The 26467-nt window shown below is 33.3% G+C and overlaps 4 protein-coding genes across 8 annotated transcripts; 1 reads left to right on the top strand and 3 right to left on the bottom strand.

Annotated features, from left to right (window-relative positions):
- Positions 1 to 91: 91 nt before the first annotated feature.
- LOC126676952 (phosphoserine aminotransferase 1, chloroplastic-like) lies at positions 92 to 1645 on the bottom strand. The gene has a single exon (XM_050371332.1). It carries the CDS (start codon positions 1581 to 1583, stop codon positions 294 to 296), a length of 1290 nt encoding a protein of 429 aa, XP_050227289.1. The 5' UTR covers positions 1584 to 1645; the 3' UTR covers positions 92 to 293.
- Positions 1646 to 2958: 1313 nt separating this feature from the next.
- LOC126676953 (G2/mitotic-specific cyclin-2-like) lies at positions 2959 to 6516 on the bottom strand. Of its 2 annotated transcripts, none has more exons than XM_050371334.2 (11): positions 6268 to 6516; positions 6080 to 6173; positions 5931 to 5987; positions 5525 to 5570; positions 5269 to 5418; positions 5053 to 5181; positions 4541 to 4630; positions 4238 to 4459; positions 3687 to 3785; positions 3396 to 3574; positions 2959 to 3262 (listed from the first exon to the last, which is right to left on the bottom strand). In XM_050371334.2, exons 1-11 carry the CDS (start codon positions 6323 to 6325, stop codon positions 3109 to 3111), a joined length of 1278 nt encoding a protein of 425 aa, XP_050227291.1. In that variant the 5' UTR covers positions 6326 to 6516; the 3' UTR covers positions 2959 to 3108. The 2 variants fall into 2 exon arrangements, with proteins under 2 accessions (XP_050227291.1, XP_050227290.1); XM_050371333.2 differs by having other exon boundaries at positions 5053 to 5184; positions 6268 to 6509.
- A 3599-nt stretch (positions 6517 to 10115) lies between these two features.
- LOC126676949 (uncharacterized) lies at positions 10116 to 18498 on the bottom strand. Of its 2 annotated transcripts, XR_007640443.1 has the most exons (15): positions 18291 to 18498; positions 18095 to 18173; positions 17881 to 17994; positions 17444 to 17541; positions 17248 to 17331; positions 16978 to 17114; positions 16728 to 16800; positions 16566 to 16611; positions 16339 to 16448; positions 16009 to 16116; positions 15858 to 15917; positions 14425 to 14486; positions 13160 to 13472; positions 10600 to 11705; positions 10116 to 10337 (listed from the first exon to the last, which is right to left on the bottom strand). XR_007640443.1 is itself a non-coding variant. In XM_050371327.1 (14 exons), the coding sequence occupies exons 1-14, from the start codon at positions 18354 to 18356 to the stop codon at positions 10740 to 10742; spliced, it is 2316 nt and encodes a 771-aa protein (XP_050227284.1). In that variant the 5' UTR covers positions 18357 to 18498; the 3' UTR covers positions 10116 to 10739. The 2 variants fall into 2 exon arrangements, 1 of the variants encoding a protein (XP_050227284.1); XM_050371327.1 differs by having other exon boundaries at positions 10116 to 11705.
- A 1004-nt stretch (positions 18499 to 19502) lies between these two features.
- Positions 19503 to 25675, top strand: LOC126677100 (ubiquitin domain-containing protein DSK2a-like). Of its 3 annotated transcripts, none has more exons than XM_050371554.2 (8): positions 19503 to 19960; positions 22650 to 23411; positions 23627 to 23844; positions 23918 to 24031; positions 24310 to 24368; positions 24556 to 24584; positions 25081 to 25170; positions 25258 to 25675. In XM_050371554.2, exons 1-8 carry the CDS (start codon positions 19705 to 19707, stop codon positions 25404 to 25406), a joined length of 1677 nt encoding a protein of 558 aa, XP_050227511.1. In that variant the 5' UTR covers positions 19503 to 19704; the 3' UTR covers positions 25407 to 25675. The 3 variants fall into 3 exon arrangements, with proteins under 3 accessions (XP_050227511.1, XP_050227512.1, XP_050227513.1); XM_050371555.2 differs by having other exon boundaries at positions 19504 to 19960; positions 23630 to 23844; XM_050371556.2 differs by having other exon boundaries at positions 19504 to 19960; positions 24328 to 24368.
- The last annotated feature ends 792 nt before the right edge of the window (positions 25676 to 26467 follow it).

Raw genomic sequence — 26467 nt, 5'->3', positions numbered from 1 at the left:
AGACTTTCCAAAGATATTGCTCAAAAATTCAACTAAAGTTATTCATCCATGATGACCCTTCTTCAAGAAAGCGATAGCATTACCAATAAAATACTCAAATGTAATCTTGAATTATTGAGCTAAAGAGACCAAACTGCCCAAGATATCAATTTGGACAAGAATTGCCACATTCATTGAGATAAAACACAACACAACAGAAACAAACAGAACAGCCCAAAAATGTTACATAATCTCTAATAAATATCATAGAAACCCTACAACACAATCAATACAAACCCTAAAAGGATTTGAATTCAAGCATGCTTTGCCTGAAAATCCTTCATGAAAGCAACCAACTTCTCAACACCAGCCAAAGGCATAGCATTATAAATGCTAGCTCTCATTCCACCAACTGATCTATGCCCCTTGAGCTGAACCATCTTCTCCTTAGCAGCTTCTTTGATAAACTCACCTTCTAACTCCGATTTCTCAAGCGTAAATGGCACATTCATCAACGACCTAACAGATTTATCAACCGGGCATCTATAAAACCCGTTACTCTCATCAATTGCATTATAAAGCAGCTCACCTTTCTTCTTATTTTTCTTCTCAACCTCCTCCAATCCACCTTGAGCTAACAGATCCTCAAACACCAAACCACACATGTAAATACAATAACAAGGCGGCGTATTATAAAGCGAATTGTTCTCATCGTGAATCTTGTAATCAAGCATCACGGGAGTCGATTCTTGCGCATTACCAATCAAATCTTTCCTTATAATCACAATAGTAACACCAGAAGGACCCACATTTTTCTGCGCACCCGCGTAAATTATACCGAATTTCGAAACATCAACCGGCTTAGAGCAAAAGTTAGAAGACATATCAGCAACCAAGATCCCGTTTTTCGCAATCGGGTAGTGCTCATCCTTAAATTCAACACCATGAATTGTCTCATTAGCACAAATATGCAAATATTTAGCATCTGGGGACTGCTCAAAATCATTAAAAGACGGGATCTTCGTATACTTATCAGATTTACCAGACCAAATCACCTTCGATTTGCAATATTTTTGGGATTCTTTAAAGGCCTTATCACCCCAAGAACCCGTCACAATAAAATCAACAGGATCATCATTTTTACAAAGATTTAACGGAATAGAAGCAAATTGAGTGGTGGCACCACCTTGTAGAAACAAAACAGAGTAATTATCAGGAATGTTTAACAAAGACCTGAGATTGGATTCAGCTTTTTGAATGATGGAGAGAAATTCTTTGCCACGGTGGCTCATTTCCATCACGCTCATGCCAGATCCATTCCAGTTGTAGAGCTCTGATTGGGCCTGTTTGAGGACGTTGGCCGGGAGGGTGGCGGGTCCGGCGGCGAAGTTGAAGATCCGGCCGTCGTCGAGATGTTGGGTTTGGGCTGGGGGAAATGGGGTGGTTGTTGGTGGGGTTGATGTGGCTGCACATCTGATGGAAATGGGTTTGGTTTTTTGGGTGAAAGGTGTTAGATTGCTGAGTTTGGGTTTGAGGAGATTGGTTTGGTGATTAGGGTTTTGGAGGAGGTATGAGTTGGGTGATGATGTTAGTTTTGATGCCATTTTTTTGTGTTTTTTTGCTGAGATTTGGGGAAATGAAGAGAAGGAAAGAAAGTGCGGAAAAAGATTGAATCTTTGTTGTGTATATATAGTGGAATAATTAAAAGCTCGTTTAGCCCCCTGAACTTAACACAAAAGAATGATTAAAGTTAAATTTATTGCTTTGGAAAAACACTCAAAGTTTGATATTTTTGCTCGTTTGTCTCTTGAACTGCCAAAAAATAATTGAAGAATTATATACAAACTCGAGCTGACGTAATGGAAAATTATTGGACGATTTGAAATTGAACGGATAAAACGAGTTATAATATCGTTAGGCTATTTATTTTTTAAAATTATAAATTTTAATCCTTAAATAAATAAAGGCTTGTTTTGTCCCCTAATTTTGGCACGAAAAATCAATTAAAGTCAAAGTTTATTGCTTTGAGAAAACACTCTAACTTGAATATTTTTGCTCGGTTTATCTTTTCGGATGAAGTGTCAAAAATTGATTGGAGTATTATATTCAAACTGGAATTGAATTGGCGGAAAATTATTGGACAATTTGAAGTTCAAAGGGTAAAATGGAATATAATATCGTTAGGCTATTTATTTTTCGAAATCATGAATTTTGCCTAATTGATCTTTTTACTAAGTGCAGGGGGTATAATGAACTTTAGTGCATAATTGAATATTCGCACCCAAGTTGTTGAAAAGGAAGTGATGGTTGGTGAAAAATGTGACATTTATTCAGGACTCAAACGGTGCCGTTTGCGTCCACCAATGATTTTACATTTACTATTTTCTGCACTGCTGACTTGCTTTTGTTTACACCTCAAGTAGTGCTATGAATATGAATATAAAATACAGATACAAATTGGACTTAAAACTTAGGTTCGAATCTCATATTCAATAAAATGGAATGGTAACATTTATAAATAAGTCGTTAAAAGACTTATATTAAGTGGAAGGTCGGACGGTGGAATACTGAAACTAGTCTTCCCAAGAGTTTACCCAGGTGGTCGGGTGCTGCCGGAAATTCCCTCATCACCAAAAAGAAAATCTGACTTATTACTTTATATATAATATAAGAATTTTTTTATAATTTTAATCATTTTGATGGAGGGCTGGTGGCTGCTGTAGTAAATTGGTAACAAATTAAAATGCTACTTGCAAGTTGCTTATTAAGTTATTATTCCCTGGGGTTTTTGATGAATGGCATTTTCCTTCAATTTAACTTTTTCATTCTGATTTGACTAATTAAATGATTCTGCAATATAAATTTATATACTTAGATGACCCTTCTCTCTCATTTGGATTTAAGGACTTAAAATATTAATATGTGATATAAGTAGTGTGAAGCATTAAAATGAAAAATTAAATATTCAATAAGAGCATATAATATCAATGAGATTATTGTATTAGAATTAAAATGGAACATACAAATTTACGCTCAAATGGAGCAGAACATAAATAAAGATGACAACCAAAGAATGTTGCAGATTATTGTGTGTAAATCAATCAGTCAATCCACCAACCAAACCCCACTTCAAGTAGCTTCTTCTGTTATTTCTAATAGAAAATTAGCTGCTTCATATTTAGAAGTGTATCCAAACTTAGATGTGTTGTATTTTCTGTATACTCCTGTTACTTTTCCTGTCCCTGCCTTCTGATGCAAACCAACCATTAATCTTGAACATTCTCTGCATCAATCAAAACAATCTTCAAAAGCGTTTTCGGAAACAGAAATGAAACACGATACCATAGAAATCGAGAAGTTTCCGCGTAACATAGGTTTTAATGAAATAAGGTTGTACTATATGGTAAGAAACTCACATAAGTTTGTCTTCTGAATAGTTACTGTGCCATTCACAAGTCCTACTCCATTGCTTGGAGCCGTAGAGAGTGCACTGAGCAGTGTAGATTGCTGCAGCTGCTAATAAAGATGGTGGAAACTTCAGCATCTCATACTCCACAAGTGTAAGCTCGATGAAGAAGAATGACAGTAGCTCAAGCTGTTATTACAGTCACAAGTTCATTTACACATTGTCAGTATAAAATACGGAATTTGAATTGTAATTAGATACGATAAAAATTAGTTGGCAAGGAAAATATATTTACACTGACCTTCTTATCAAATTGAGCAGCTTTGAGGAACCTTTGCATGAAAACATATGGAGTTGGTAATGATATGTTAAATTGTAACTTATCAAGCATCAATTTTTCCTGCAGGTTGTGAATGAATAAGAAAATGATTAATTTATTGCTTGATTCTCAAGGGTTTATAATAGAATGTGAAAACTTGAATCTTTTAAACACATAAGCTATGTTGTACGGAAATTTATCGAGTCATACGTTTCAGCGTTGTTTTCATTTTCGAAAATGCTTAAGAACTTCCATTTTTTTTTTCTAACATATTCTTGTATAACATGTCTCACCATTTGTATGAACTGTCAAGTCCTCATTTCAGAGTCGTTTCCATAGCGAAAACACGCATAAACTTTCAAAACTTCATGTTTCTAACCATATTCTTGTAAAACCTTTTACACATAAACTTATCGAGCCCTATGTTTCAGAGTCATTCATTCATTTCCTAAAACTCTTCTAAAGTTTCGTTTTGATATTTTCCGGTTTCAGTATTTCTGTTTCGATGCAATAGAACAGATAAGAAAAGTTACCATTTCAAGAATTTCTGTCCTGTTGTAAGCCTTATCTGAAATAAGAATCAAATCTCCAACAATTGGAACTGAAACCTCTTCATACTTGCATGCTAAGAGCATAGCAACCAACCCAACTAGCTGAAGCTTCTTTCTTACCACTGATTGCTTTGATAGAAATCTATCTATCAGATTAATAGTAAGAAATAATGTCTCTTTCATGAGATCAAATTTGTCATGAACCTGTCACAATTCAGTAACATTCAGAATTAATATTCATTTCTAATATTTGGAAACATTAATTGTAAACATTTTCTTAGTTACCTCAATAAGCCAGTCAATAAGGATAGCTCTCATCTTCTCATTAATGTCAGATTGTTGAGCCATATAATTTTGGGAGATACAGCTAAAATTCTGCACAGATTGAGCTGTGTTTTAGTCATCAACTTAACTGGAAAACTTTGGTTACTAAAATATACTTTTAATACAAACTATAGATTTTCTACAAAACGGTTACCAAAATTATAGATTTTTTATAAAATCGTTACCGGTTTATTGCATGGTTGTACAACTTTTTCTTGTCCCGCATTTATGATCCGGTAACCATTTTATAAAAAGACCGTAGCCGTAAAAATATTGAATCTGAATTGCAGTCATAATAGGAATGTGTGAATTTCAAGAAAATCAATCTCATAAAACATTGCTAAAATAGAAATGCAATTAATGTTTATAATTTTTAAAAATTATGCCAACTTGAATTCTAAGTTAGCCAAGTTTAAACATAATTTACAAATCAAATCAGAAATTTAATTAAGTTTATAAAATTCATAATTTACCTCAATTTTTCTGTAATAGTTATACAAATCTTCTACATATTCAACAACTGCAAGTGGATTCTTTGCATCACAGCCATCAATGTCCACAACAACTGGTTCTTCTTCAATGATATCCTCCATTTCAACCTCCTTCTGATGCATTTCAAGAAACTCAATTATCATCATTAATTAAGAATAAAATGAATAATCATTACATTATGAGAAGAAAAGAAATACCATTTCATCAACTAATTGTTCTGTTTGTTCTAAAGACATGGGGACTGGGTGATCTTCATCAGCTGCCTTATTATTTTGTTCTACATCTATGAATATACAGTCTCCAAATCCATTGGTGCTTGAAACTGAAGGTTTAAGCTTTTTGCTCTCCTGCTCAATATATTTTCAAACAAATTACACAATATTTTCTTTAATTACTAAAGAATAAGCCAACTTTTAGTTGTGAGAAAAAATAAAAGTAAAGAAAAGGATGTACCTGGGTGTAATTCTGATGTGTACTTGACAATTGTGCTGCAAATTTCCTAAAATGGCAAATTCAAATCCAGTTATTAATATTTTAAAATCAACTTTTGGTGGTTTTTTTTTTAAAAAGAAAAAATCCATCACAAGAAAATAGTAAACAGAAAAAATTCTATGTTCAGTGTTCTAGTTGATAAAATTTGAGAATAATAATTCAAACTTAACCAGCTAATAAAGGTTAATTCAGATGATGAAAACAATTTTTTATTTATTTTTATAATATTTTGCCATAGAGATCTAGAATTTCAAATTTGGAATTTTCTTCCTTTTACTTAACTTTTCTTTTCTTATCTTTTCCCATCTGCCAAACAACAATAAGCAAAAAATTTAAAGAAATAATTTGAGAAGATCATGATTCCAACCTTGTAACTGGTCTATGTCCAGGATTAAGCTGTTTTTTCTCACAAATTCCACCATTTCTGAATTAAAAAAAATAATGCTCATTAAAAAAACACAAATCTAAAGTGAAAAATCACATTCATAAAATCAATATAATCAAGAAAATAATTACTCTGATAATCCTCTCTTGACAAGATTCTGATTTAACACATTCAAAGCTCTTCTGTTGCTGACTTGCCCAAACTTTTTAGCACCCATCTCCACTCCTATAATTTCAACACAAAAACACAATCAGATCCTCAAGATATTAATTAATCACCATTAATTAATTAATGTATTTAACAAAATTAATCTATCAACCTTGCAAATTTGTGGGCTTTGCCATAATATTAGGATTATTCTCATCAAATACATCCATTTTAACAATCAAAAATCAGCAAAAAAATTAGCTTTGTGTTCTTGAAGACGAACCCAACAATGCCTTAAAGATTTAAAGTTTAATGAGTATGAGTAAAAGGCATTTAAAGAGAGCCTTAAGGCAACTGAATCTATAAACCCAGTGGCTATTCTGAAGTGAGAGACAGTTCGAGAATGGTTAAATGAGAAAAAATAATTCATCTTTTTTTTTCAAATCAAACGGCTAGTAAAATATGACCGTTTGATTATGGGATTAGCGTATGACTTTCCATCCTGTCTTAACAACGGTCAGTCATTTCACTGCCATGTGCCTCGCCGCATCTGATTTCAAATATTTTTGTTGCCTTTTTGTTATTACAAAATACTCCTTATGTTTAGTTCCAGATACACAATTGGTCCATTTTTTTCTTTTAATTAGCAATTTTTATTCGTAGTTCAAAATCATATGTCTGTCCTAAATTAATACGCAGTTTACGGCAACTACAACTGTTAATAAATTTTATTTATCTAGACAAAATAAAATAAGTTATACATAAATACCATATTCTCTCTTATAATATAATACTAACTTGTTGTTTTTTAATCTCTTTTAAAAGACATTCTACTATGATTAGTGACAATTTGAATTTTTACAAGTTTAGATATGAACTATAATTTTATATCTTTAATTTTGAAAAATTACTATTATCCACATGAATTTCATATTTTTTTATTGGTAAGCACACCCACTCAATTCAATTAGCTATTTTTTTACATAAATCAATTTTTTTCATTTACAATTTAAATCGACGTTTAATGTAAAGATGTTTAAAATTATTAGAGAAATTTATAATTTATTTTCTTTTTTTCTCTTCTGAGAACTGGGCTACTTGAATATGAGCTCAAATTTATATGTATTATACTTTAATTAAACCATATGTTAATAAAATATTTCTATAATTTATTTTATAACGTGGTTCAAATATTTCGGTTAGTTTAGAATCTAAAAGAGAGAGAAAATACGGGCTAAACCTTATAACACAAATCTTATAGTTATATAATTAAATTGAAATAATATAACTAAAATGAAAATTTGAAGGAGCTATTTGTAATAAACTATTACTACTACAAAAAGAGTAGTGTTTTGGATTTTTGATTGGCTGCTTATGCTTTTAGTTTACTCAACTTTGGGATAGCGCTCCTATGCGCTCTTCCCCACTTGGACTTTTGTAGGGTCATTTGACCTTTGCTCTTTAGGAAGACAATTGTGCCAATAAGATGTTGCCATTTCATCTGATGGAAATTTTATGTGTTCTTTTTGTTTTCTTTTTATTGTCATTATTTCATTTATTTTAGAGCCAATTTTATTTTTTCTTGGATATTATGATTGTGTATGCCATCTTTCAACAAACAATTATGTGAATGATTCATATTATTTTTGTTAAAAGCTATGAAAGAGTGGACATTAAGTAGATATATACTCACTCTGCCTCATTTAAAAAATTTCATTTGCTTTTACATACAGATTAAAAAAAAAATTATTATTTTATCTTTTTATATTTTACTCTTATTAATGATAGTGGAATTTTTTATAAAATTCCTTTCAAATGATTAAATGAATGGTAAAATAGAATATTCATTAAAAATATTTTAAAATTAAAAATAGGACTTCTTAAATAGGACATTTCAAAATGGAATATGAGAATTTTTAAATGGGACAAAAGAAGTATAATTTAAGAATATATATACACTACTACTGCACTGCATGAAAAACATCTTCGATAAATATTTATACTACTGCATAAAAAACATCTTCGATAAATGAGTTAATTTATAAAAACAATTACTATTATTTTTTATTAATTATAGTGCTATGTGCTTTTTAGTGATTTTAATTTATTTTCAATATCTTTATCATTTAAATAATAATTAAATGCTTATAGTTTAAGAATAAAAAATTATAAAATATTTCTATCAATTTGGGACGAAAAAAGTATAACGTTTTAACTGATTTTCCAGCACAATCACGATCGTAGATGACTCAGCAATAAAAGTTGAACTAACCTAACAAAATTATATTTTATTCAAAAATTACAAAAAAAAATGGAAGCAACAGCTCATAATTTGAAAAACATGATAAAACTGCTTAAATTATTTCTAACTTGCAAGATATGACAATATTTCATGCAATTTAGTTGTTTAATCATTCAAAAGATAAATATTATTTACCCCAATGATTTTTTACTAACAATTTATTCCAACTAATGTGGTATTATTGCATTTATTAACATTCCTTTTTAGAAGTGCATAATGTAAAAATAAAATAGAATTTTTTACCAATTATGTATCAATATTATAGACGACATAATAAAATAATACAAGAGCGTTAATTTGTTTATTGTTCAATAACTATTTGGTGAAAAAAAAGAATTAAATTAAGAGGAACTAGAAAAATAAATTAGGTCCCTTGACTTGTTCTATCAAAAAAAGAAGGAAAAAGTATATATGGAGCTCTCACAAGATAACTTTTGATTTTTGAAACTAAGAGCAAAGTAAGAATTTGAAGTATCAAATGTGCAAAAGTAAGTAAGTCATGTGGTTAAAAAATAAGCTTTTGAAATAGAAGGACACAGAAGAAAAAAGTTATAATTTTCAAACTATTGAAAAAATAAACGATTCTGTACTTTTTTTTTGTTACATGGGGGACCAATGGCATTCTCTTCTTGATCTACATCAATTTGATAAAATAAAAAGATAAAATTTCTAATTCTGAAATACCCACCATCAATGCTAGAACTGTTTCAGAGCATGATTTTTTATGTGTTAATTGCCTATTATTTATAAGTTGAGGGGGCTACTACTTAAGTCTTAGATAAACCGTAGAATCAGTCCATTAATTAGTTTTTTAATTATTTATAAATTAAAATTTTTCATGTGTTTAAATTTTAAATAGATAAATTTATGAACTATGAATTAGGCAAGTGGTCATACCGGTTTAGCTACCGGTTCAATTTTCAAAATTATGTTTGAAGACAAGTACCTAGAATTTCTCTTTAAAATTTAAGGAATGGAGCATAAGGTCTTACAAAAGGGAGATGTTCTAGTAAACTAAAAACATTTAAACATCACAATAGACAACTTGAGAAAGAATAAGCCTAAAAAAGCCACAACAACAAAGCATTTCAAGCTCTATAACCGTAAAACGTCTAGGGGCATAAATGAGCCGAACCAAGTCCGAATATGCCAAGTTCGAGTTCAAATGTGTTATATAAATTTGAGCTTGAAGGCTTAAATTTTTGAACTCAAATCCTATAATAAATAAAAAAATTAAAAGAAATTATCATATATGTTGTGTTGCATGAAAAATAAAATTCAACTAATAAGATGATATCACTCTACTAAATAGAGAGGTATAGACCAATATAGTAAAAAACAATTACTACTATTTTGTATAAGAAACTCTGTCATTCTTGTTTAGGCTTGCTAGCATCACAAGTCCTTTTATCTATTACTCGAGCTCATTTCGAAATTAAATCGAGTAGTTTGAGCTCAAATCCAATTCCACTTATTCAAATTTTGTTCAAATCGGTCTCGACTAACTCCCTAATAGCCTAACTTGTTTATACCCCTAAATTAATAATGGCACCAGGTGCAGCTACTAGTTACTGCCTTAGCACTTTTATTTCCAAATCTTGATTTCTAGATGCCCTTGTTTGAAAAACAAACAAGTAAATACAAACATTTTAAAAAAAGATATTTTGAAAAATTATTTTAGAAAATACATTTCAAACTTCAGAGGCACAATAACCAACTAGAAAAACTGATTCGAGTAAGATAAATTAATATAGCAACTTGTTATTTTTTCCCTTTACGCTATGAGGTATGAACAACAACAATATCATATGCACTTATGCAACGAATAGAAGTTTGAAGTATACAACAGCTAAGCTCAGGCAGGCACATGGAATTCCCAGTTACAGTCTGCAAATGAAGCATGAAGAAGTAGAACCACAACTTCCTATGGTTATATTGTTCTGCAACAAAAAGATTTCGTTCTTCAAAATTTGACATGTTTTAAACATGGGTGCAACTTTCAGCAACATTTACAGGCTTTCAGTTTCCAGAATAGTCATCACTCAACAAAATGCCTTAGGAAAAAGCGAGCAAGTCGGTGGGTGGTTGCAGGAAATAAGTGGATTTGAGCTGATAGATATCCATGACACATGTATGCATACACCGATGCACATGTAAGACAGGATGCACGCAGCTAAGAGATAGAGAGAGAGAGAGATTTACCAGTCTCTTGATAGCTTCACCACCAAAATTTTGTTACCGGAGTTTTGGGCGCGTGTGCATACCACGAAGGGAACAAGGACTGAGGGTATGATAATCCTCAATTTCTGACATAATTCATATCTGGTGCACAAACAAAATTGTCATCCCTTGAAAATGTTATATAGAGATGCTCGACCACTCTTTTCCTTAACCGATGTCTGTTTTAGATTTTCAGTCTTTTCCTTGACCACCTCTTGGCATATCACATGGCAATCTTTCTCCTCTTGGTGCTTAGCTTTCTCCTCAATGCGTAACTTAACATTCCTAGACTTCCCTTCCAGCGGTTGCTTTTTCTTCTTTAATTCATTCATCGGCGACATGCTTAGTTGTCCTTCAGCTTCATCCCTCCGAGAAAAGCTTAGCTGTCCTTCAGCTTCATCTCGCCGAGAAATGATTAGTTGTCCTCCAGCTTCATCCTGCCGAGAAATGCTTAGTTGTCCTTCATCTTCTTCCCGCAGAGAAATGCCTTTGTCGCTTATATTAATATTCCTCGACTTCTCATGCACATGTTGCCTTTTCTTCTCAAATACATTCGTCAGCGACATGCTTAGTTGCCCTTCAGCTTCCTCCCGCCCAGTAATGCATTTGTTGCTTATATTTATATTCCTGGACTTCCCGTGCACATGTTGCTTTTTCCTCTCTAATACATTCATCGGTGACGTGCATAGTTGTTCTTCAGCTTCTTCCTGCCCAGAAATGCATTTTGTCTTTACCAATTTCCGTTTTTTTCCCGTCTTTTTCTCATGTTCATAAATAAATTGTGAAATTATAGGTGTTTTATCCTTTGATTCCACTATATGATCCTTGACTAGATCAGATAGTTTTTCATCATGTTTCTCCGCAACTACCTTTGACCCCTCCTCCGAAACCTTTACTCTGGTATGACCACTCAAAGTTTCCAGTATAACTTTACCAAGAACAAATCTAGTCTCATGATGATGTCCCTTCCCAAGAAGGGAGTAGTCAATCTTGAAACTTTTTCTCAAAGTTTTGTAAGAACTAACATCATGGACCAGCACATCAAAAATCTGAGCAACATCATTTCCCATTTTATTGGATACAAATACCTGAAAGAAAAAGGACAAGCATTAAGTCTAACAAGACAAAGCTATAGATACTACTACACAATGGCATGATGCGTTCACTTTCACTTTCACCAATTCATAATTCTAGTAGGGATATAGGAGGGTTTACCATGCAGCATCTTTGACTTAAATAATTCAGTTATTGCTAGTCGCTAACAACATCCATGAGCTGGGATTAAAGATAAAATTGGTCCATGGGTTCAGCAAAGGTGGGGAAACTAAAGAAGACTCCTTATTCAGTTCATAGCACAATGTTTGTTTGTTTTCTGACAAAATGATAGAATACAAAGAGCTAATTTATTTTACTTGCAGTTGTCCACAAGAAGACTTGTGCATTGACAATCAAATTAGGCATTGAACCATCAATATGAATGAACTTTAACACAATGTTTTCAACAATAAATATCTGCTATAGCACAATGCTTAAAGCCCTATAAGTTTTTATAGGCTAAACTCTAAAACTAATAAAGAACCTAAAATAAGACAATACGAGGAAAATATAGATCTCTTAAATATAAAAAAATTCCAATTATCAAACTAAACCTAAAAAATATGAAATTTTGATAAAACCGACAAATCTAGTCAGCAATATTTCTGCATCAATTTTCCTCTGTTTCTTTCTACATATTTAACCTTGCTATTTTTCTACAGTCATGAGTCATACTGCTTATGCTGTATCTAAGTTCGTAAGAGTATCACAATCTGAGCTTTCAAAACACTCCACTGAAGCCGGAAAGAAGAAAACAAGTATGATAAATCATAGCTATGCCTTTGAAATATCCTGAAGTTTCCAAGAAAAATAATACCAAGTTCACCAGAGAATGAAGAGATTTCAAAATTTAATTATTCAACTCTCTTTTTACTCTCTGGTGGATTCTAAAATTAGTCTCAGCAGCTTTAACCTTTAAGGCTATAAAATATTTCAAGCGTGGATGTGGTCTAGCCGTACTCTCAAACTTCTGACCTGCATCATCAAGTATAAACAAATAATACATTCCTTTGCAAGTAAAGCTGTAATTGTCTGCATACCATAGACAAATTTGTCTTGTCTTGTGCTGGGAGCAATGTGCACCTATTACTTCCAGAAGCCCTTTATGTAAGGTAAATGTGCATGCATATCACAACAAATTAAATTGCCTAACATTAGCAGTGAACATTGCATGTTTTGCAATTTGTGTGTTCTCAGCTCATAACAGAAGGTAAAAAAAAAAGGATGAAAAGAAAAGAAATGGGATGCTGGGTCTTTTGAATTATTGTAATTAGAATGTAACTTTCAAGTATAAACCAAGAACATTAGCCAATTCTAGCATATAGGGTGATGTATTCTCATTTCATTATGTAAGCAAATTAAATCACACTACTGTAAACTATATCAAGCATACACATAAGCTGAACACTGACTTTACAGATACATATATGAAACTTTATACACTTACCAAATTAGAATTAAAGGGAACTCCATATCCAGACATGAACTGTGCGAGAATGTCTGTATTCACAAAAGAGCCAATAGAATCTTGGATTAGAAGTGCTAAACGACTAACTTCCTCTGCAAGTTCTTGATCTGATTTAGATTCAGAGAAGCCTGAGATTTCCGGTGCAAATTTGACTGGCACTTGAGCGTTTGCTTTTGCAAATTCAACACCTTCCTTCCACTTTCCATGATACAATACAGAAGCCAAGACCCGTATAACAAGAGCATCTTGCGGATTAGTTACTAAAGCTTGGTGAAATGCTAATAGTCCAACCCTGTTCCATAGACAAAGCATAATAAGCAGCTACCACTTGAGCAGTAATCCTTGATTACAGAAACTGTTCTGGACCATCAGATATCATTTCAGAAAAAAAGGAAAGAAAAATAACTGACAAAAAAGAGCAAGAATAATGTTAATGTGCATTTAAGCATAAAGTTGGTTTGTTAAAACAAAGTGGGGCCATGCCCAATGTAAGAAATTAGTTATTCGAGTTGAAATTAGCTACACTAAGCTTCAACAAATTCTTTGCCTTCTTATAAATATGATCTGATTTAAGGAACTGTGCAAAGTGATAAGAACAAAGATCAACTAGAATAGTGGACTGAAGAAAGAAAGAAAGAGGTAGACCTAAACTAACATGTAGAACAGTGGTACAAGATGATATAGTGGCTGTGTATCATTCTGAATGCTCAACTCAAATCAACTCACCTAGGCTTAATCCTAAGTTAAATGAGGTGGGCTGTTCTTCCAATCAGTTTTGTATCAAGTCTTCATAAAGGTCTAAGACATTTATAGCTTTCTGAATATGTAGCTGACTCCAATTAACTTAGAGTTTCGATTTAGAGGAGCTGCATAATACAAATCCTCATTGTAGAGCAATTTCCCAAAAAAAAAAAACAAGTAATCTTGCAAAGTACTTTATCAGACTGCAAGCCATTGGTTGTCACTAACATTTAACAGAAAATAATCTAGACAGGCATTTATCCATGAAACTTGGGAAACAAATTCAATGTTCTTTTAATTAATGAAAAAGAAGTTTCCTGAACAAATAATTGAAAACTAAGATTCTTAATTCAGAAATGCTAAAGTTCTTCAACCTCAATAAATATTGTGAACATCAAATCAGTGGTTCATTTATGGAAGTTCTTCTACAAGACCACGGGGAAGACATAATGATGATATTGATATCAATAAATCATTAAAACTAAAACTGTATAGATTCTCACCATAGAATGCTATTGCAAGGCCGGTCACAACTAACTAGTCTATCCAAATTGGAGAACAATTTCTGCCAAGAAGAAAGATGATTAAATAAGAATCTCAAATAAAAAAAAATCTATTACGAAATCAATCACAAATATAATTGGAATTACACTTGGTGAAAAACGGAACTTGTGAAGCACATGCAACTATGCAAGCAGCATAAAGACAGAAGACTACCTTGGTGAAAATTGTTTCAGTGGAAAGAGACAACATTCAGTCAAGTACCTGCTACTTCCTGTTCCAAACATGGCATTTCACAACCCAAGTAAATCATAGGAGGATTCCCTCCTATCGGAAGTTGGTCACAAAAATATGCCATGCCTTAAAGGAAAACAGGAAGTTCAGTCCTCAGAGAACGAAACCAGAACCATATAAGGTCCCCTTGTTCCATCAAGCACTCTTGATTCACCATACCCATTTGACTAAGTTCTTTAATGCAATGCTTGGATACAAGAACAGCAAAGTAAAAATCTGTATCCTTTAAGAGAAAATTACTCTAAGGCCCCTCACGTTTGTTATAATTAACAGTTTGGTACCCCTTGTTTGAAAATCAAACAATTTGGGACCGCAGTTTTGATTCCGTCAACAATTAGGGGCTTTTGTTAGTTCCGTTAATAATTTGAAATTTACTTCAAACGATTTGGTACCTCAGTTTTAATTATATAAATGATTTGGTACGTCAGTTTCAATTATGTAAACGATTTGGTACCTCATTTTCAAACGATTTGGTACCTCACGTTTCATTCCGTTAACGATTTAGTACCTATATTTAATAGAAGGCCTTTATAATTTACAAAATCAAAACTAAGGTACCAAATCGTTTGATTTTCAAACAAGGGGTACCAAAGTGTGAATTATGACAAACGTGAGGGGCTTTAGAATAATTTGCTCTTATTTTAATTTCATTTCTTTACATATATGCTAATTAGGTTTCATACATGAATACGAAATTTACGCATGAGGTTGAGAACTATTTTTTTCGATGGATTTAAAATGTCTTCCTCATTTGTATATCATATTTACGCTCAAATAAGGCTTTATTTTAGTTTGCCAACTTAATTAATATTGTCATTCTAACTGACTAAAGAAAAACTATATTTTCACTGAAAGCAAACCTCACAATTTTACATCCCCCATTAAAACACGATAATAAGTTCTTTATCCTTGATTCACTCCAAGTAAGAAATATCCTCTGATTTTTTACTTTTTAGAAACCGTAAGTTGCACTCATGTGTTTTGTTATAACATCCCTCAAGTATTTCCAGTATTTTCTCATACCAATCTACGAGGTCATAATCTATTCCTAGAGTTTTAGCTTCTGAACATCTGACCAAGGCATCTTTATTAATACTCTGTTGAGAACATTCAATGCTTTCGCTATATAGACATAGCTTACCATCAACATCCTGGGATCTTGAGAAGAGGTCTCACTACCCTGTCGATTAAGATATGCTGCCTGCAATCAACATTACCAGGTGTAGATTTAAAGTACAAGCAACGGCCATAAAAATAATAATAAAAAACAAGGACTGAAAAAATCGACATACATGATATGGAAGAAATAGTTCAAATAGGTTGAATCTCCGAAGCAAACAGATAGTAGACTCAGCAGCTCCATACGATAGCATGTAGTTGAGTTCCATCATTATCCTGGCCTGACAAAGAGTGTCATTTTGGTGAGAATTTATGATGAAGTAATGAATTTAAATTGCATTTGCATCAAACAACAACAAAGTAAGAGTTCTTAAAATATAAAAACTGTGGATCAAAGACACTAAAACCTAAACAAAGGATGAAAGGAAAGAGGCCAGGAAATGTGGAGCCTCCAAACAATGAAATTTCAGAGAGCTGTATTTTTTTAAAAAACCTTAAAGTACCTTGTCCAGACTATTAATAGAAGATGAGAGCTTGTGTATAGCAATTTCAGTTTCCTTTGATATTGATAAGCCCAAACGCCCAGCAATTCTCAAACCTCGCAATATTCTCGCTGAAAGACACAGTTTCAAACACAAGTCTGGTTAGATTGAGCTAATAAGACATCTAGCAGTAGCATGCTAAGTCTCGAGTAGCTAAAAGACACATAAATAAAGGTGGAAGCACTGACCACAATCTTCTTGGAATGATAAGTGAGCAGGGATTATGGTCCGTAGCTGTGAAAATTATATAAATAGAAGGTGATCATTCACTAGAATTTTCCAAATAACAGCTGAACTAAGAATTAAACTTGGAGCACATTTTTCTGGCAAACGAATTGAAGGAATAATACCTTTAAGGAACTTAAATCTGCCATGCCATTAGCATAATCATAGATTTTATTCATGGACGGATCAAAGAATAAACTGCTTCCACATATAAAAATAGAATTTCAAGTTAGATCGCGTCAAACTAAACTTAAAGTGAAGATCTTAAACATGTACTGACATATAATCATCAGGGCATAGTTCCTTAAAAGATTCACCACAGGAGTGTTAAAAAGAGAGTTCCTTAATTTTTTTAAAGGAAACGAGAAATTATGCCTGTTAATTGTGAAATCCCGATGCATACTATCTCTCCACCGGATAAAGTCCTTCTCGTCGCAGCCACTTGGTATTTGGGACAAAAGAGCCTTTCCTTTTTCTTTACTATTTTCTGCCACAGTCTTAAAACTGGATACCTAACACCCAAAATAAAACACAAAAAGATGAGAGGAAATCAATTTTAGATCATATGTTACCGACAAAATTTTAAAATTGTTCAGACACCAGTCATCATAATGAATTATAATTACTAAAAGAGCGCTTTAAGACCTCAACTGTTGAGCCTTTCACATGCACCCTGCATATAGGAAATCTTCGTCCAACAATCTCGCAACGATGGAATTGTTTCTTCACCTGTAATAAGACATCACAAAACCACAAAACTGGCTGTGAAACAAATAGCAAAAGAAATGTAGTAAAAGATACACATTAACATGATAAAATAGACGGAAAAAAAGAAGAAAACCTGTCTAAGACTAGCTGTGGTTATAATATCAAAATCTTTAGGTATTCTCTTAAGAAGTAAATCTCTCACACATCCGCCAACTAAGTAAGCTTCAAAACCTGAAACTCATAGAAAAATTTAAGCCATTAAATCAGAACGAAGTAGGCATTCATGTAAAGCAAGACAGCCTCATTTAGGCAGCGGCATGTCGTGCTCAGAACTATGAAGGATTTGGCGTCTTGCTTCAAACAGATGAAGGCCGATATCAATTAGAGAAAGAATTTAGTCTAGCTATTAAACTAATATCTCATACAGTCATACTCTCCACTCTTCCAACCGGTCAAGGAAGTCATTCCACTAAATAACGCCGAAACATAGAACTCGGAAAATTAATGTGCAACATAGAGTGCTGCAAATAGAACTATTATAAGAATGTCAACAGAATTGAAAGAAGATACCTTTATCATGCAGAATGCTCAAAACAACCCATGCAGAGGAATGAATCATTGAACGGTTAACACCAGCAAGATTCGCCTTTATCGTTTTCCATTTAGACATGTCAATTCTAGAACCTGCTTCAATTTTTAAATTTAATTACACTTGCATATATATATATATATATATATAACTTGAAACTTCAAAATAAAACAAGATTTAACTTAAGTTACTCACATTGATGAGTTTTAGAATCGGTGGAAGCCATTCTAGGATATAATAGTAGATAATTTTCAATTAAAAGATGATTTAACCGCTGTAACCATATGGCATTTCAAATAGTCAGTTTTAAGCCAATGCATTAAAGATGTTCGACGAATTGTCCCAATGAGAAAAATGAAAGAGAACGTTTAACAGTTAAAGAAGAAATGACCTGTAAGGTGGTTAGAGATTTGAGACGAAATGCGAAGCAATTTTTAGCTCTGGAAAATATCTCCATTGTAGCTTGAAAATTATGGCGCCATTACGGTTACACTTTCTATTAGCTTGTATGGCGATCTTGGTTTGATGTGTAATAACTGTGGAACAGTCCGCGTAAGAAAACGTCAAGGTAAATTTATAAAACATTTCAATTTAAACATATTTAAAATTCACAAACAAAACCTTTTAAGAAAATACTCTATTTTTAAACTTTTTATACTTTACTCTAAAAAAAGAACCTAAATCCGGTCTATGAATTTTTCACGCACATGTTAAAAAATCTAACACAATTTTCTCTCTTTTTTCATTTCTCTAATACCTCTAGGTAAAAAATTTCCCTTAAAAAAATATATATCGTTTTCAGATTTAAATAAGTTGGACTACTCGTTAATTACTCAAAAAAGCATGTGTTAAGACAAGTAAATCTAAGTTGCGTTTAAACTCGGCCTATTCGAATTTATTTCAAACTAAATTTAAAATCGAGGGTCACTTAAACGAATCTAGACATGCCTCTTATAACGATAAAATTATAATTTATTTTTTTATTATATTAACATTTTATACCTTTAAAATTAAATATGTATAATATTAAGTGATTAAATTATATATTTTATATTAAATAAAAATAAAATACATCAAATATGTTTATTTTTAGGATTATTTTTATTTTTATTTTTATTGAACTCAACTCGAGTTTGTTGCAGAATATGAGAATTTAAGCTCATTTCAGTTGGAGTCTATATGATACCCTCGAGCTCGATACTCTGAATGTGGCCCAGCGTTTCCAAATAGCCCAAAAATCTGGGACATACCCAAGAAAGGCCCAAACATAAATAAAGCAGGCCGATACAAAAACAACATCAAACAAACACGCTTCAAAGGAGAGCGTGAAAGCACCAAAAGAATCTCCAACGAATCAACCCAAGAAAAACCTAAAATAAAAATAAAAAACACAACACGCCTTTTATCTCCCGACAAAACACCACCGCATGAGGGAAGCGTGTAATACACACGCGACTCTAATCGCGTTACTTGAATATCCCTCTAAAGTTCCAAAAATACCCAAATACACATCTATAACTTATTACTAATATTTATTTATTTATTATTTATTATTCCTTACTTCTCATGGGTAATCCAAGTCCACTTTTCTTCTCAATATAAATATAAACATAAATAATTATTTTTATTATTTTTATTCTATGAAAATTTCACCTGTGCGACTCTTTTAATCTCTCTCTTTTCGTTTGGTTTGGGTTTCTCATTGAATTTGCTTGGCGATTGCCCAAATCTAGGGTTAGGGTTTGTTTTTGTTTAATTTTGATTGAGGTGAAGGTTAATTTTATATTGTAGTTAGCACTAATAGTATGGGAGGAGGCAATGGAGGAGGAGGAGGAGGAGGAGATGAGGTGAGTGAGTCATCCACCGGCGGAGAAGGAGGCGGAGTAAAGGTGAACATTAGGTGCTCTAATGGATCCAAATTCTTCGTCGATATTAACTTGACGGAGACGGTCGAAACGTTTAAAACACTACTCGCCGGAAAGTGTGATGTTCCCGCGGATCAGCAGCGCTTGATTTATAAGGGACGGATCCTGAAAGATGATCAGACCTTGCAATCCTATGGTATATTTTTTGTTTGATTTTTTTAATTTTTTAATTTTATTTGTTTGATTTTACTTCTCTGACATTCAATATTTGATTGGAATTGGGAGAATTGATGAAATAAATGAGTTATGGAGTGAGAGATTTGTGATCTGACATTTTTTGTAGGTTTTAATTGCTAGGATTGATGAGTAATGGATTGTGAATCTTACCGTATGGTAATTTGATATATTAGGGTACCAAATTTTGATTTTAATGGTCAATTAAAAAATCACGTCTATAGTGTTAGGGTGAAAAAAGGTATAGTGTGGTTTTAGCTCTGTTGAATTAAACATAATCGTGCTACTTATTAATATAAACTGTTTAAATAAAGAGGGAGGATTAATGATATTATTAGAATCAAAATATTCAGAGACTGTCAGAATGCTGCGGCGTTGATTGCTTTATTGCTAAAAGTGGAGTGGATTGTAACTAGAAGAAAATATAGAATTGAGTAGAAGTATAATTGTATTGATTTTAATTGTTAAGCATGCTGTTAAATGTATATATGCATTGCACATATACTTTATTTTTTACAAGCTTTGCTTGTTGCACCATTAGACACAAGTTATCTTTCTTATCAAAGGATAGTTTTTGAACAAAGTATCCTGATTAAGTTCAAAGTAACCATATAATCTCTCTCTCTCTGTGTATGTATATATATACATGTATAACCCAAGTGTTTGTGTTGCAACAACCTTTGTGTTAGCTGTATACATAGCATGGTTTCCTGCTACATCTACTATCAATACTGTATTCGTTTTGCTGTTTAAGAGATTTATTAGCATAATTTGTTGTGGTCTGTATTTGTAGTGTAAAATTTTGCATACACACTGCTGACTCCTGAGCTGTTACCTTCTTTATATTTCATGTTTTCTCCATGTACATAAATATTTTGATGTCTTCAGTCTAATGTGTATTGGATTGGTCATAGTTTTTATTTGTTATACCTACGTCCTGAAGGAATCTAAAATAGTCCGCTTCTTGTCTACATAGTTCAATTGTTCTGGAGTAGCTACAATGTTACATGACCAGTTCTTTCACTACTAGCTCTGATGCCATTGATGATTTTCTTATTGCTGCTATAAATTATTGCTCTTGTATTACTGTTAAGTAATGTAATTTATGAAGTTCCCTTTTTCTATTAAGTTTTTTTTCTCAAGGAGCATTGTAAATAAATGCCATATATCTGACGTGAATGAATTAAGAAGGAAGGAAGAATATGCTTTGCATTCCTACTTTATCTCTTAGTTGATCTTTGATCATTTGTCTGCGTGCTAGATGGTTATAATTAGCTAGCTATATTTCATTCTTCTATCGACGTGTAAAATGGATATCATAATGTTTTGGTACCCGATCCTCATTCATCACCTGCAACTGCACCTTTGTATGGATGTAATCCAGGTTGGTCTATTAGGTTACGCTTCCTACTAGTGTGTTTCAATTTTGTTAAGCGCCCTCCATTGCAGGGTGCAATGAATGCAGGCTTCAGCTTCTTAATGCACCTCAATGCACAACTAATGGATGGTATATGACCAGTCACAAGGTGTCTTATTCTAAAATCGTGCACATTTTTGTTTTTCCACCAAGAGTTTTTAATGGTTATGTAACAATGTCATCATTTCTCTTCGCCTTTATTAATACTGAGTGTTCTTAGTATTTATGTAACAATGTCTTAAATTGCTCCTCTTGTTTGCCAATCATATTTAAAGTACTAAAAAAAGGGATGTGATAAGGTTAAGATGCAATGGATAGAAGAATGAAGCAGTGTTTTATCTTTTTTCTTTCTATCTTTCCTTTTCTTGCTTCTTCCGTATCATCTATTCTTTGCTGAACGGTCCTCCTTTTTTCCAACTGCTCTCAGTATTTTCTTTATGTCTCCCTCTTTTGTTAATTCTTTTTATGTCGTTAGTACTACTATTCCTGGATAAGATTAGCTGCCATCTACTACAAACGATTGGCCATAAATTTTTGTTTAAGTTGCATCTGCCATTCAATTAGCATGTGCCTGTACCTTCCACTTTAGGCTCTAGCAACTCATTTACATTTTGCCTTTATTACTGTGGCTTGTTTCAAATTTATTAAATTGCCATAGGTGATGACATCAGTGTCTTCTTGGACTGAGTTTCTTGGATTGTGGTACATGTCAAAAGGGGATTCTTATATCTGTTTTTTTTTTACTTTTGATGATTGTTCCTACTTTAGGACATCCAGCTTGCATTTGAATTTGATCATCAAGTGCTATTTTTCAGGCCGCTACGTCAACTTGTATATTATGAACTTTGAGTTTTTGTTGTAAAGTCTTCGGCATTTGAATAGAATATGACTGCAATTGAATGCCAATCTTTGTTATTTATTTGTAAAGTCCATTCATTGGTAATCAGCTTCCAAAGATACAGGAGGTTGGAGATAGTCTATGTTTGCACTTGAAACAGTCTTTTTTGTTCTATTTTCACTGCATCCTGTTACAATTTTTTTCATATGATAAGTTGCCCGAGATCATATTTGAACCTTTTTCTAATCCTTAAATGAGCTTAAGATTGTATCATCTGTCGCATAGGGAAGTTCTTTGAGGATGGATATATAATCTAGTTGCAAATGATTTTTTTTTTTAGCATTTTATCAATTCATGGGATCTGAAATCTGTTATCTTTTCTGCTATGACTGCTAGGCTTGGAGGCAGATCATACTGTCCACTTAGTTCGTGGTTTTGCACCAACTCCAGCAGCTAATACGACTCCTGCAACCAATACTGGAGGTTCAAACAACACTACAACTAATACAAGGGATGTTGGGTCTAATGAAGGTGGAGCTCTCGGAGGATCTGATTTTGGAATGTTTCCAGGGATGCGTTTAAATGGCTTAGGCGGCAGTGGTGGTTTGTTTGGAGCTGGACTTCCAGAGTTTGAACAGGTGCAACAGCAATTGACTCGGAATCCCAACATGATGAGAGAAATAATGAATACTCCTGTTGTTCAGAGCTTAATGAATAATCCTGAGATCATGCGGAACTTGATCATGAATAATCCTCAAATGCGTGAAATCATTGATCGAAATCCTGAGCTTGCTCATATTCTTAATGATCCTAGCACCCTCCGTCAAACACTTGAAGCTGCAAGAAATCCTGAACTTATGCGTGAGATGATGCGCAATACTGATAGAGCAATGAGCAACATTGAATCTTCTCCTGAAGGTTTTAATATGCTTCGGCGCATGTATGAAACTGTTCAGGAGCCATTCTTGAATGCAACCACAATGGCTGGAAATACTGGAGCTGATGGTGCAAACCCATTTGCAGCTCTTTTGGGGAACCAAGCAGGAAACCAAGCTGGTGTTGGTACAGCTAATCCATCAACAACTAATTCCGAGTCCCCCACTGGTTCTCCAGCTCCAAATACTAACCCACTGCCAAACCCATGGACTGCTACTGGGAGTAAGTTTCTTTTCTATTTTTTAATTGAAGTTTTGGGAAGGTTGAATAGGACCTTTGCATGCTTTAGCTGCTTGTTCTCCTTTCTTTCTCTCACTTCAGATTTTGTATTCTTCCAAATCTGTTAGTTAAAGTATTTCTGGTTATGGTTGAATTTACGATTATGGTTATGACTGGCTGACTGCTATTTCCTAACTGTTCGACTAATGCAAATTTAGCAGCTGGTGGTGGCGGCTTAAATAACACGGCACGATCAAATACTGCTGGAGATGCTAGACCACAGACTCCTGCAGGTCTTGGTGGACTTGGTCTTCCAGAGTTTGACAGCCTGTTCGGTTCTATGACAGACACTAATTTAGTGAATCAAATGGTGCAAAATCCTGGTATTTCACAAATAATGCAAAGCCTCCTTTCAAATCCCCAATACTTGAACCAGGTACGAACCTATAATTCTGTTTGTGTAGATTCAGCCTCAAACTTCTTGCATCCTAATGTCTATGTTGTTTCAGGTTCTTGGTGCTAATCCTCAATTCCGAAGCCTTCTTGATTCTAATTCTCAATTTAGAGAAATGTTGCAAAATCCAGATTTTCTTCGTCAGTTGACTTCTCCTGAGACGATGCAGGTACAAGAGTTTTTATTCCTGCTTACCTCTATTCTTCCACGCATTTCATGTCTGCCATGCTTATTCATGCGCTTGTTCCCGCAAAGCGCATCCTTTTTCATAAACATAATACGAAGTTAATTTCCCTTGCAAGTTATCATTATAATTTTGAGTTATTATTGTTTAATTGATTCATGAAATTTGAATTATTCTGCTAGTACATATTGAAATAACTGGAGAATGATGCATGCAATATTTTGCAATTTAAGTTCAGTAAATTAGTGTCTTGTTTCACGCAGCAACTTTTGACTTTGCAGCAAGCTCTATTCTCCCAGCTTGGTCGGCAGCAGTCAACTCAGTAAGTGGAATAATGTTTTTCTGAAAGCCTGTTATTGGGAAGTTGCGATTGCAGTGTAATGTGTGGATGGCTTCACCTGCTCAGTTTTTCATTTTTATGATAACTATACCATATCCTTCTACAGATTTAAATTTTTCCTGGCCTGTGTTATTTTTTTGGTTTACTAAATTAGTGCGCTCTCTTGCAGGGAACCAGGGCAGACAGGGGCAGGAACAGGTAATGAAAATGCTCTCAAAACACACATTCTTCTTTGCTTAATTTTTTTTACTTTTTTAGGGAGGTTATGCGGTCACTCTGTTATGTTTGGTATTGTTATGCATGATTTGAAACTGTCTAAAAGTGAAGTAAGATTTGATTGCTGTTGTCCCAACCTTGCAATGGACTTTTCAATAGTTCAAAACTTCAAATCCAACTTTTAATGATGTTTGGCTTGTCGGCATGTATTGCGTAGCATCAATATGGGACCAATTTTTTGCATTTCGAATTGCAAAAAATTGGTAGGTTGTGTTTTAAATCACTAAGTATTAAAATTTCAAAACACCACAAAGCTCATGATTTACTTTGCAATTATACCTCATTTTTAGTAAATATTTTCTATTTGCTCTCGGAAAAGGAAAAACAGAGTTTTATTTCTCCAACTGTAATTTTTCTCCTGTATATTCTCGTGCACTCGTACGAAAGAGTAAGATATTCATCAACTATGTTAATGCAGGACCACCGAATAACATGGGGTTAGAGATGATGATGAATATGTTTGGCGGCCTTGGGGCAGGCAGCCTTGCTGCTCCCAACAGACCCAGTGGTGTGCTATTCCTGCCTACTTTGTATTTCATATCATTTAAATTGTTGGTATGTTTGAGCTGCATTATTAAAATTGCCATGTTGCCAGGTCCCCCTGAAGAAGTATATGCAACCCAGTTGTTACAGCTTCAAGAAATGGGCTTCTTCGACACACAAGAGAACATACGAGCGCTCACCGCCACTGCAGGGAATGTGCATGCTGCAGTGGAGCGATTGTTGGGGAATCCCGGTCAGTAATTTGATTAATGTCCGGCCAGTAAGAGGTGGCCGTTGGGACTTGCTCAAGCGTAGATCTGAGATGTATTGAAGCCCTCTTTTTGGGTAATAATAAGTTTTAAATTATGATCATAGTTAGGGCTGTGGACACTGAACCATCTCTTCTCTCCCTCCCTCTCTCTATCCACCCGGAGTGTCATGTACATACTTCTATATTAAGATTTGTTATATGAATTGCCTGCAAAATTCCTTTAACTTTATTAATTTCATTATTCTCATTTTGTTTGTTCCATCCTTCCAATTTCTTGTCTTTTGGTTATTGATTTTGCCTATATTAATATTTTTCCGTTTCATTTATCTCTTGTTTAATTACGAACAAAATGTGGGGTAAACTTTTGTAGAACCAAATATTGGAAGAGAAGGAAATTTGATCTGTTGAAGCTTGTGTAGGCAGTGCATTAGGCCTGGGCATGAGCCATTTGGGCTCGGAACTAGTCTGCGATTGGTCAACTTTTGAATTTGTTGATTTAAAATTCCGTAATTAAAAATTTGTTAAAGGGGTTTGACAAGTGATTCGCTTCGGGCTTACAATTTTATTTGTTAAAGTTTCTGAATTGTAAAAATGAAAGAGTTGAAATTGATTACATATCTTGACTTACTTTTATTATAAAGATGGTTAATGTTAGTTTTGAAGAAACAGCAATGCGGTTTGACTAAGTTCAATTTTATTCGGTTTATAATATTATAAAAAATAATTTTTTGGTTCGATCCGATTTTCGACACAAATTTTTTTCATGAAATTCTAATGAAAGCCAAACCTAAATAAGTGAGCCAAAAACTGATTGAACTGTCTAGTTCAAATTGGTTTAAAAAAATTTAGTTCCTTAAATTTAGATTCATGTTTTAAAAAAATGACAAACTTTGGTTGGTTTAATTTTGAATTTTTTTAAGATAAGTAAGGTTCGATTTGATACTATATAAAATATGATTTGTTTTGTTCGATTCGAATATGGACATAATTATTTTTTGAATCAATTCTAATGTAAAATTGATTGAAATAATATGATCGAACCAACTGTTTG

The sequence above is a fragment of the Mercurialis annua genome, linkage group LG4 (assembly GCF_937616625.2).
Source record: "Mercurialis annua linkage group LG4, ddMerAnnu1.2, whole genome shotgun sequence".
Lineage (NCBI taxonomy): Eukaryota > Viridiplantae > Streptophyta > Magnoliopsida > Malpighiales > Euphorbiaceae > Mercurialis > Mercurialis annua.
Note: the sequence above shows the minus strand (reverse complement) of the source record. Positions and strands in the feature narration are given on the sequence as shown.

Bases quoted from the DNA above. Each gene is read 5' to 3' on its own strand.
- LOC126676952 (XM_050371332.1), bottom strand. From the start codon at position 1,583: ATGGCATCAAAACTAACATCATCACCCAACTCATACCTCCTCCAAAAC.
- LOC126676949 (XM_050371327.1), bottom strand. From the start codon at position 18,356: ATGGAGATATTTTCCAGAGCTAAAAATTGCTTCGCATTTCGTCTCAAA. The intron at 17,995-18,094 runs GTGAGTAACTTA...AAATTGAAGCAG, and splicing joins CGATTCTAAAACTCATCAAT to GTTCTAGAATTGACATGTCT. The intron at 17,332-17,443 runs GTTTTCTTCTTT...GTCTTATTACAG, and splicing joins CCACAGCTAGTCTTAGACAG to GTGAAGAAACAATTCCATCG.
- LOC126676953 (XM_050371333.2), bottom strand. From the start codon at position 6,325: ATGGATGTATTTGATGAGAATAATCCTAATATTATGGCAAAGCCCACA. The intron at 5,571-5,930 runs GTTGGAATCATG...TTGCCATTTTAG, and splicing joins GGACATAGACCAGTTACAAG to GAAATTTGCAGCACAATTGT. The intron at 3,263-3,395 runs GTGAGTTTCTTA...TGATTGATGCAG, and splicing joins TATTCAGAAGACAAACTTAT to AGAATGTTCAAGATTAATGG.
- LOC126677100 (XM_050371554.2), top strand. From the start codon at position 19,705: ATGGGAGGAGGCAATGGAGGAGGAGGAGGAGGAGGAGATGAGGTGAGT. The intron at 23,845-23,917 runs GTACGAACCTAT...ATGTTGTTTCAG, and splicing joins ATCCCCAATACTTGAACCAG to GTTCTTGGTGCTAATCCTCA. The intron at 24,032-24,309 runs GTACAAGAGTTT...TGTTTCACGCAG, and splicing joins CTTCTCCTGAGACGATGCAG to CAACTTTTGACTTTGCAGCA.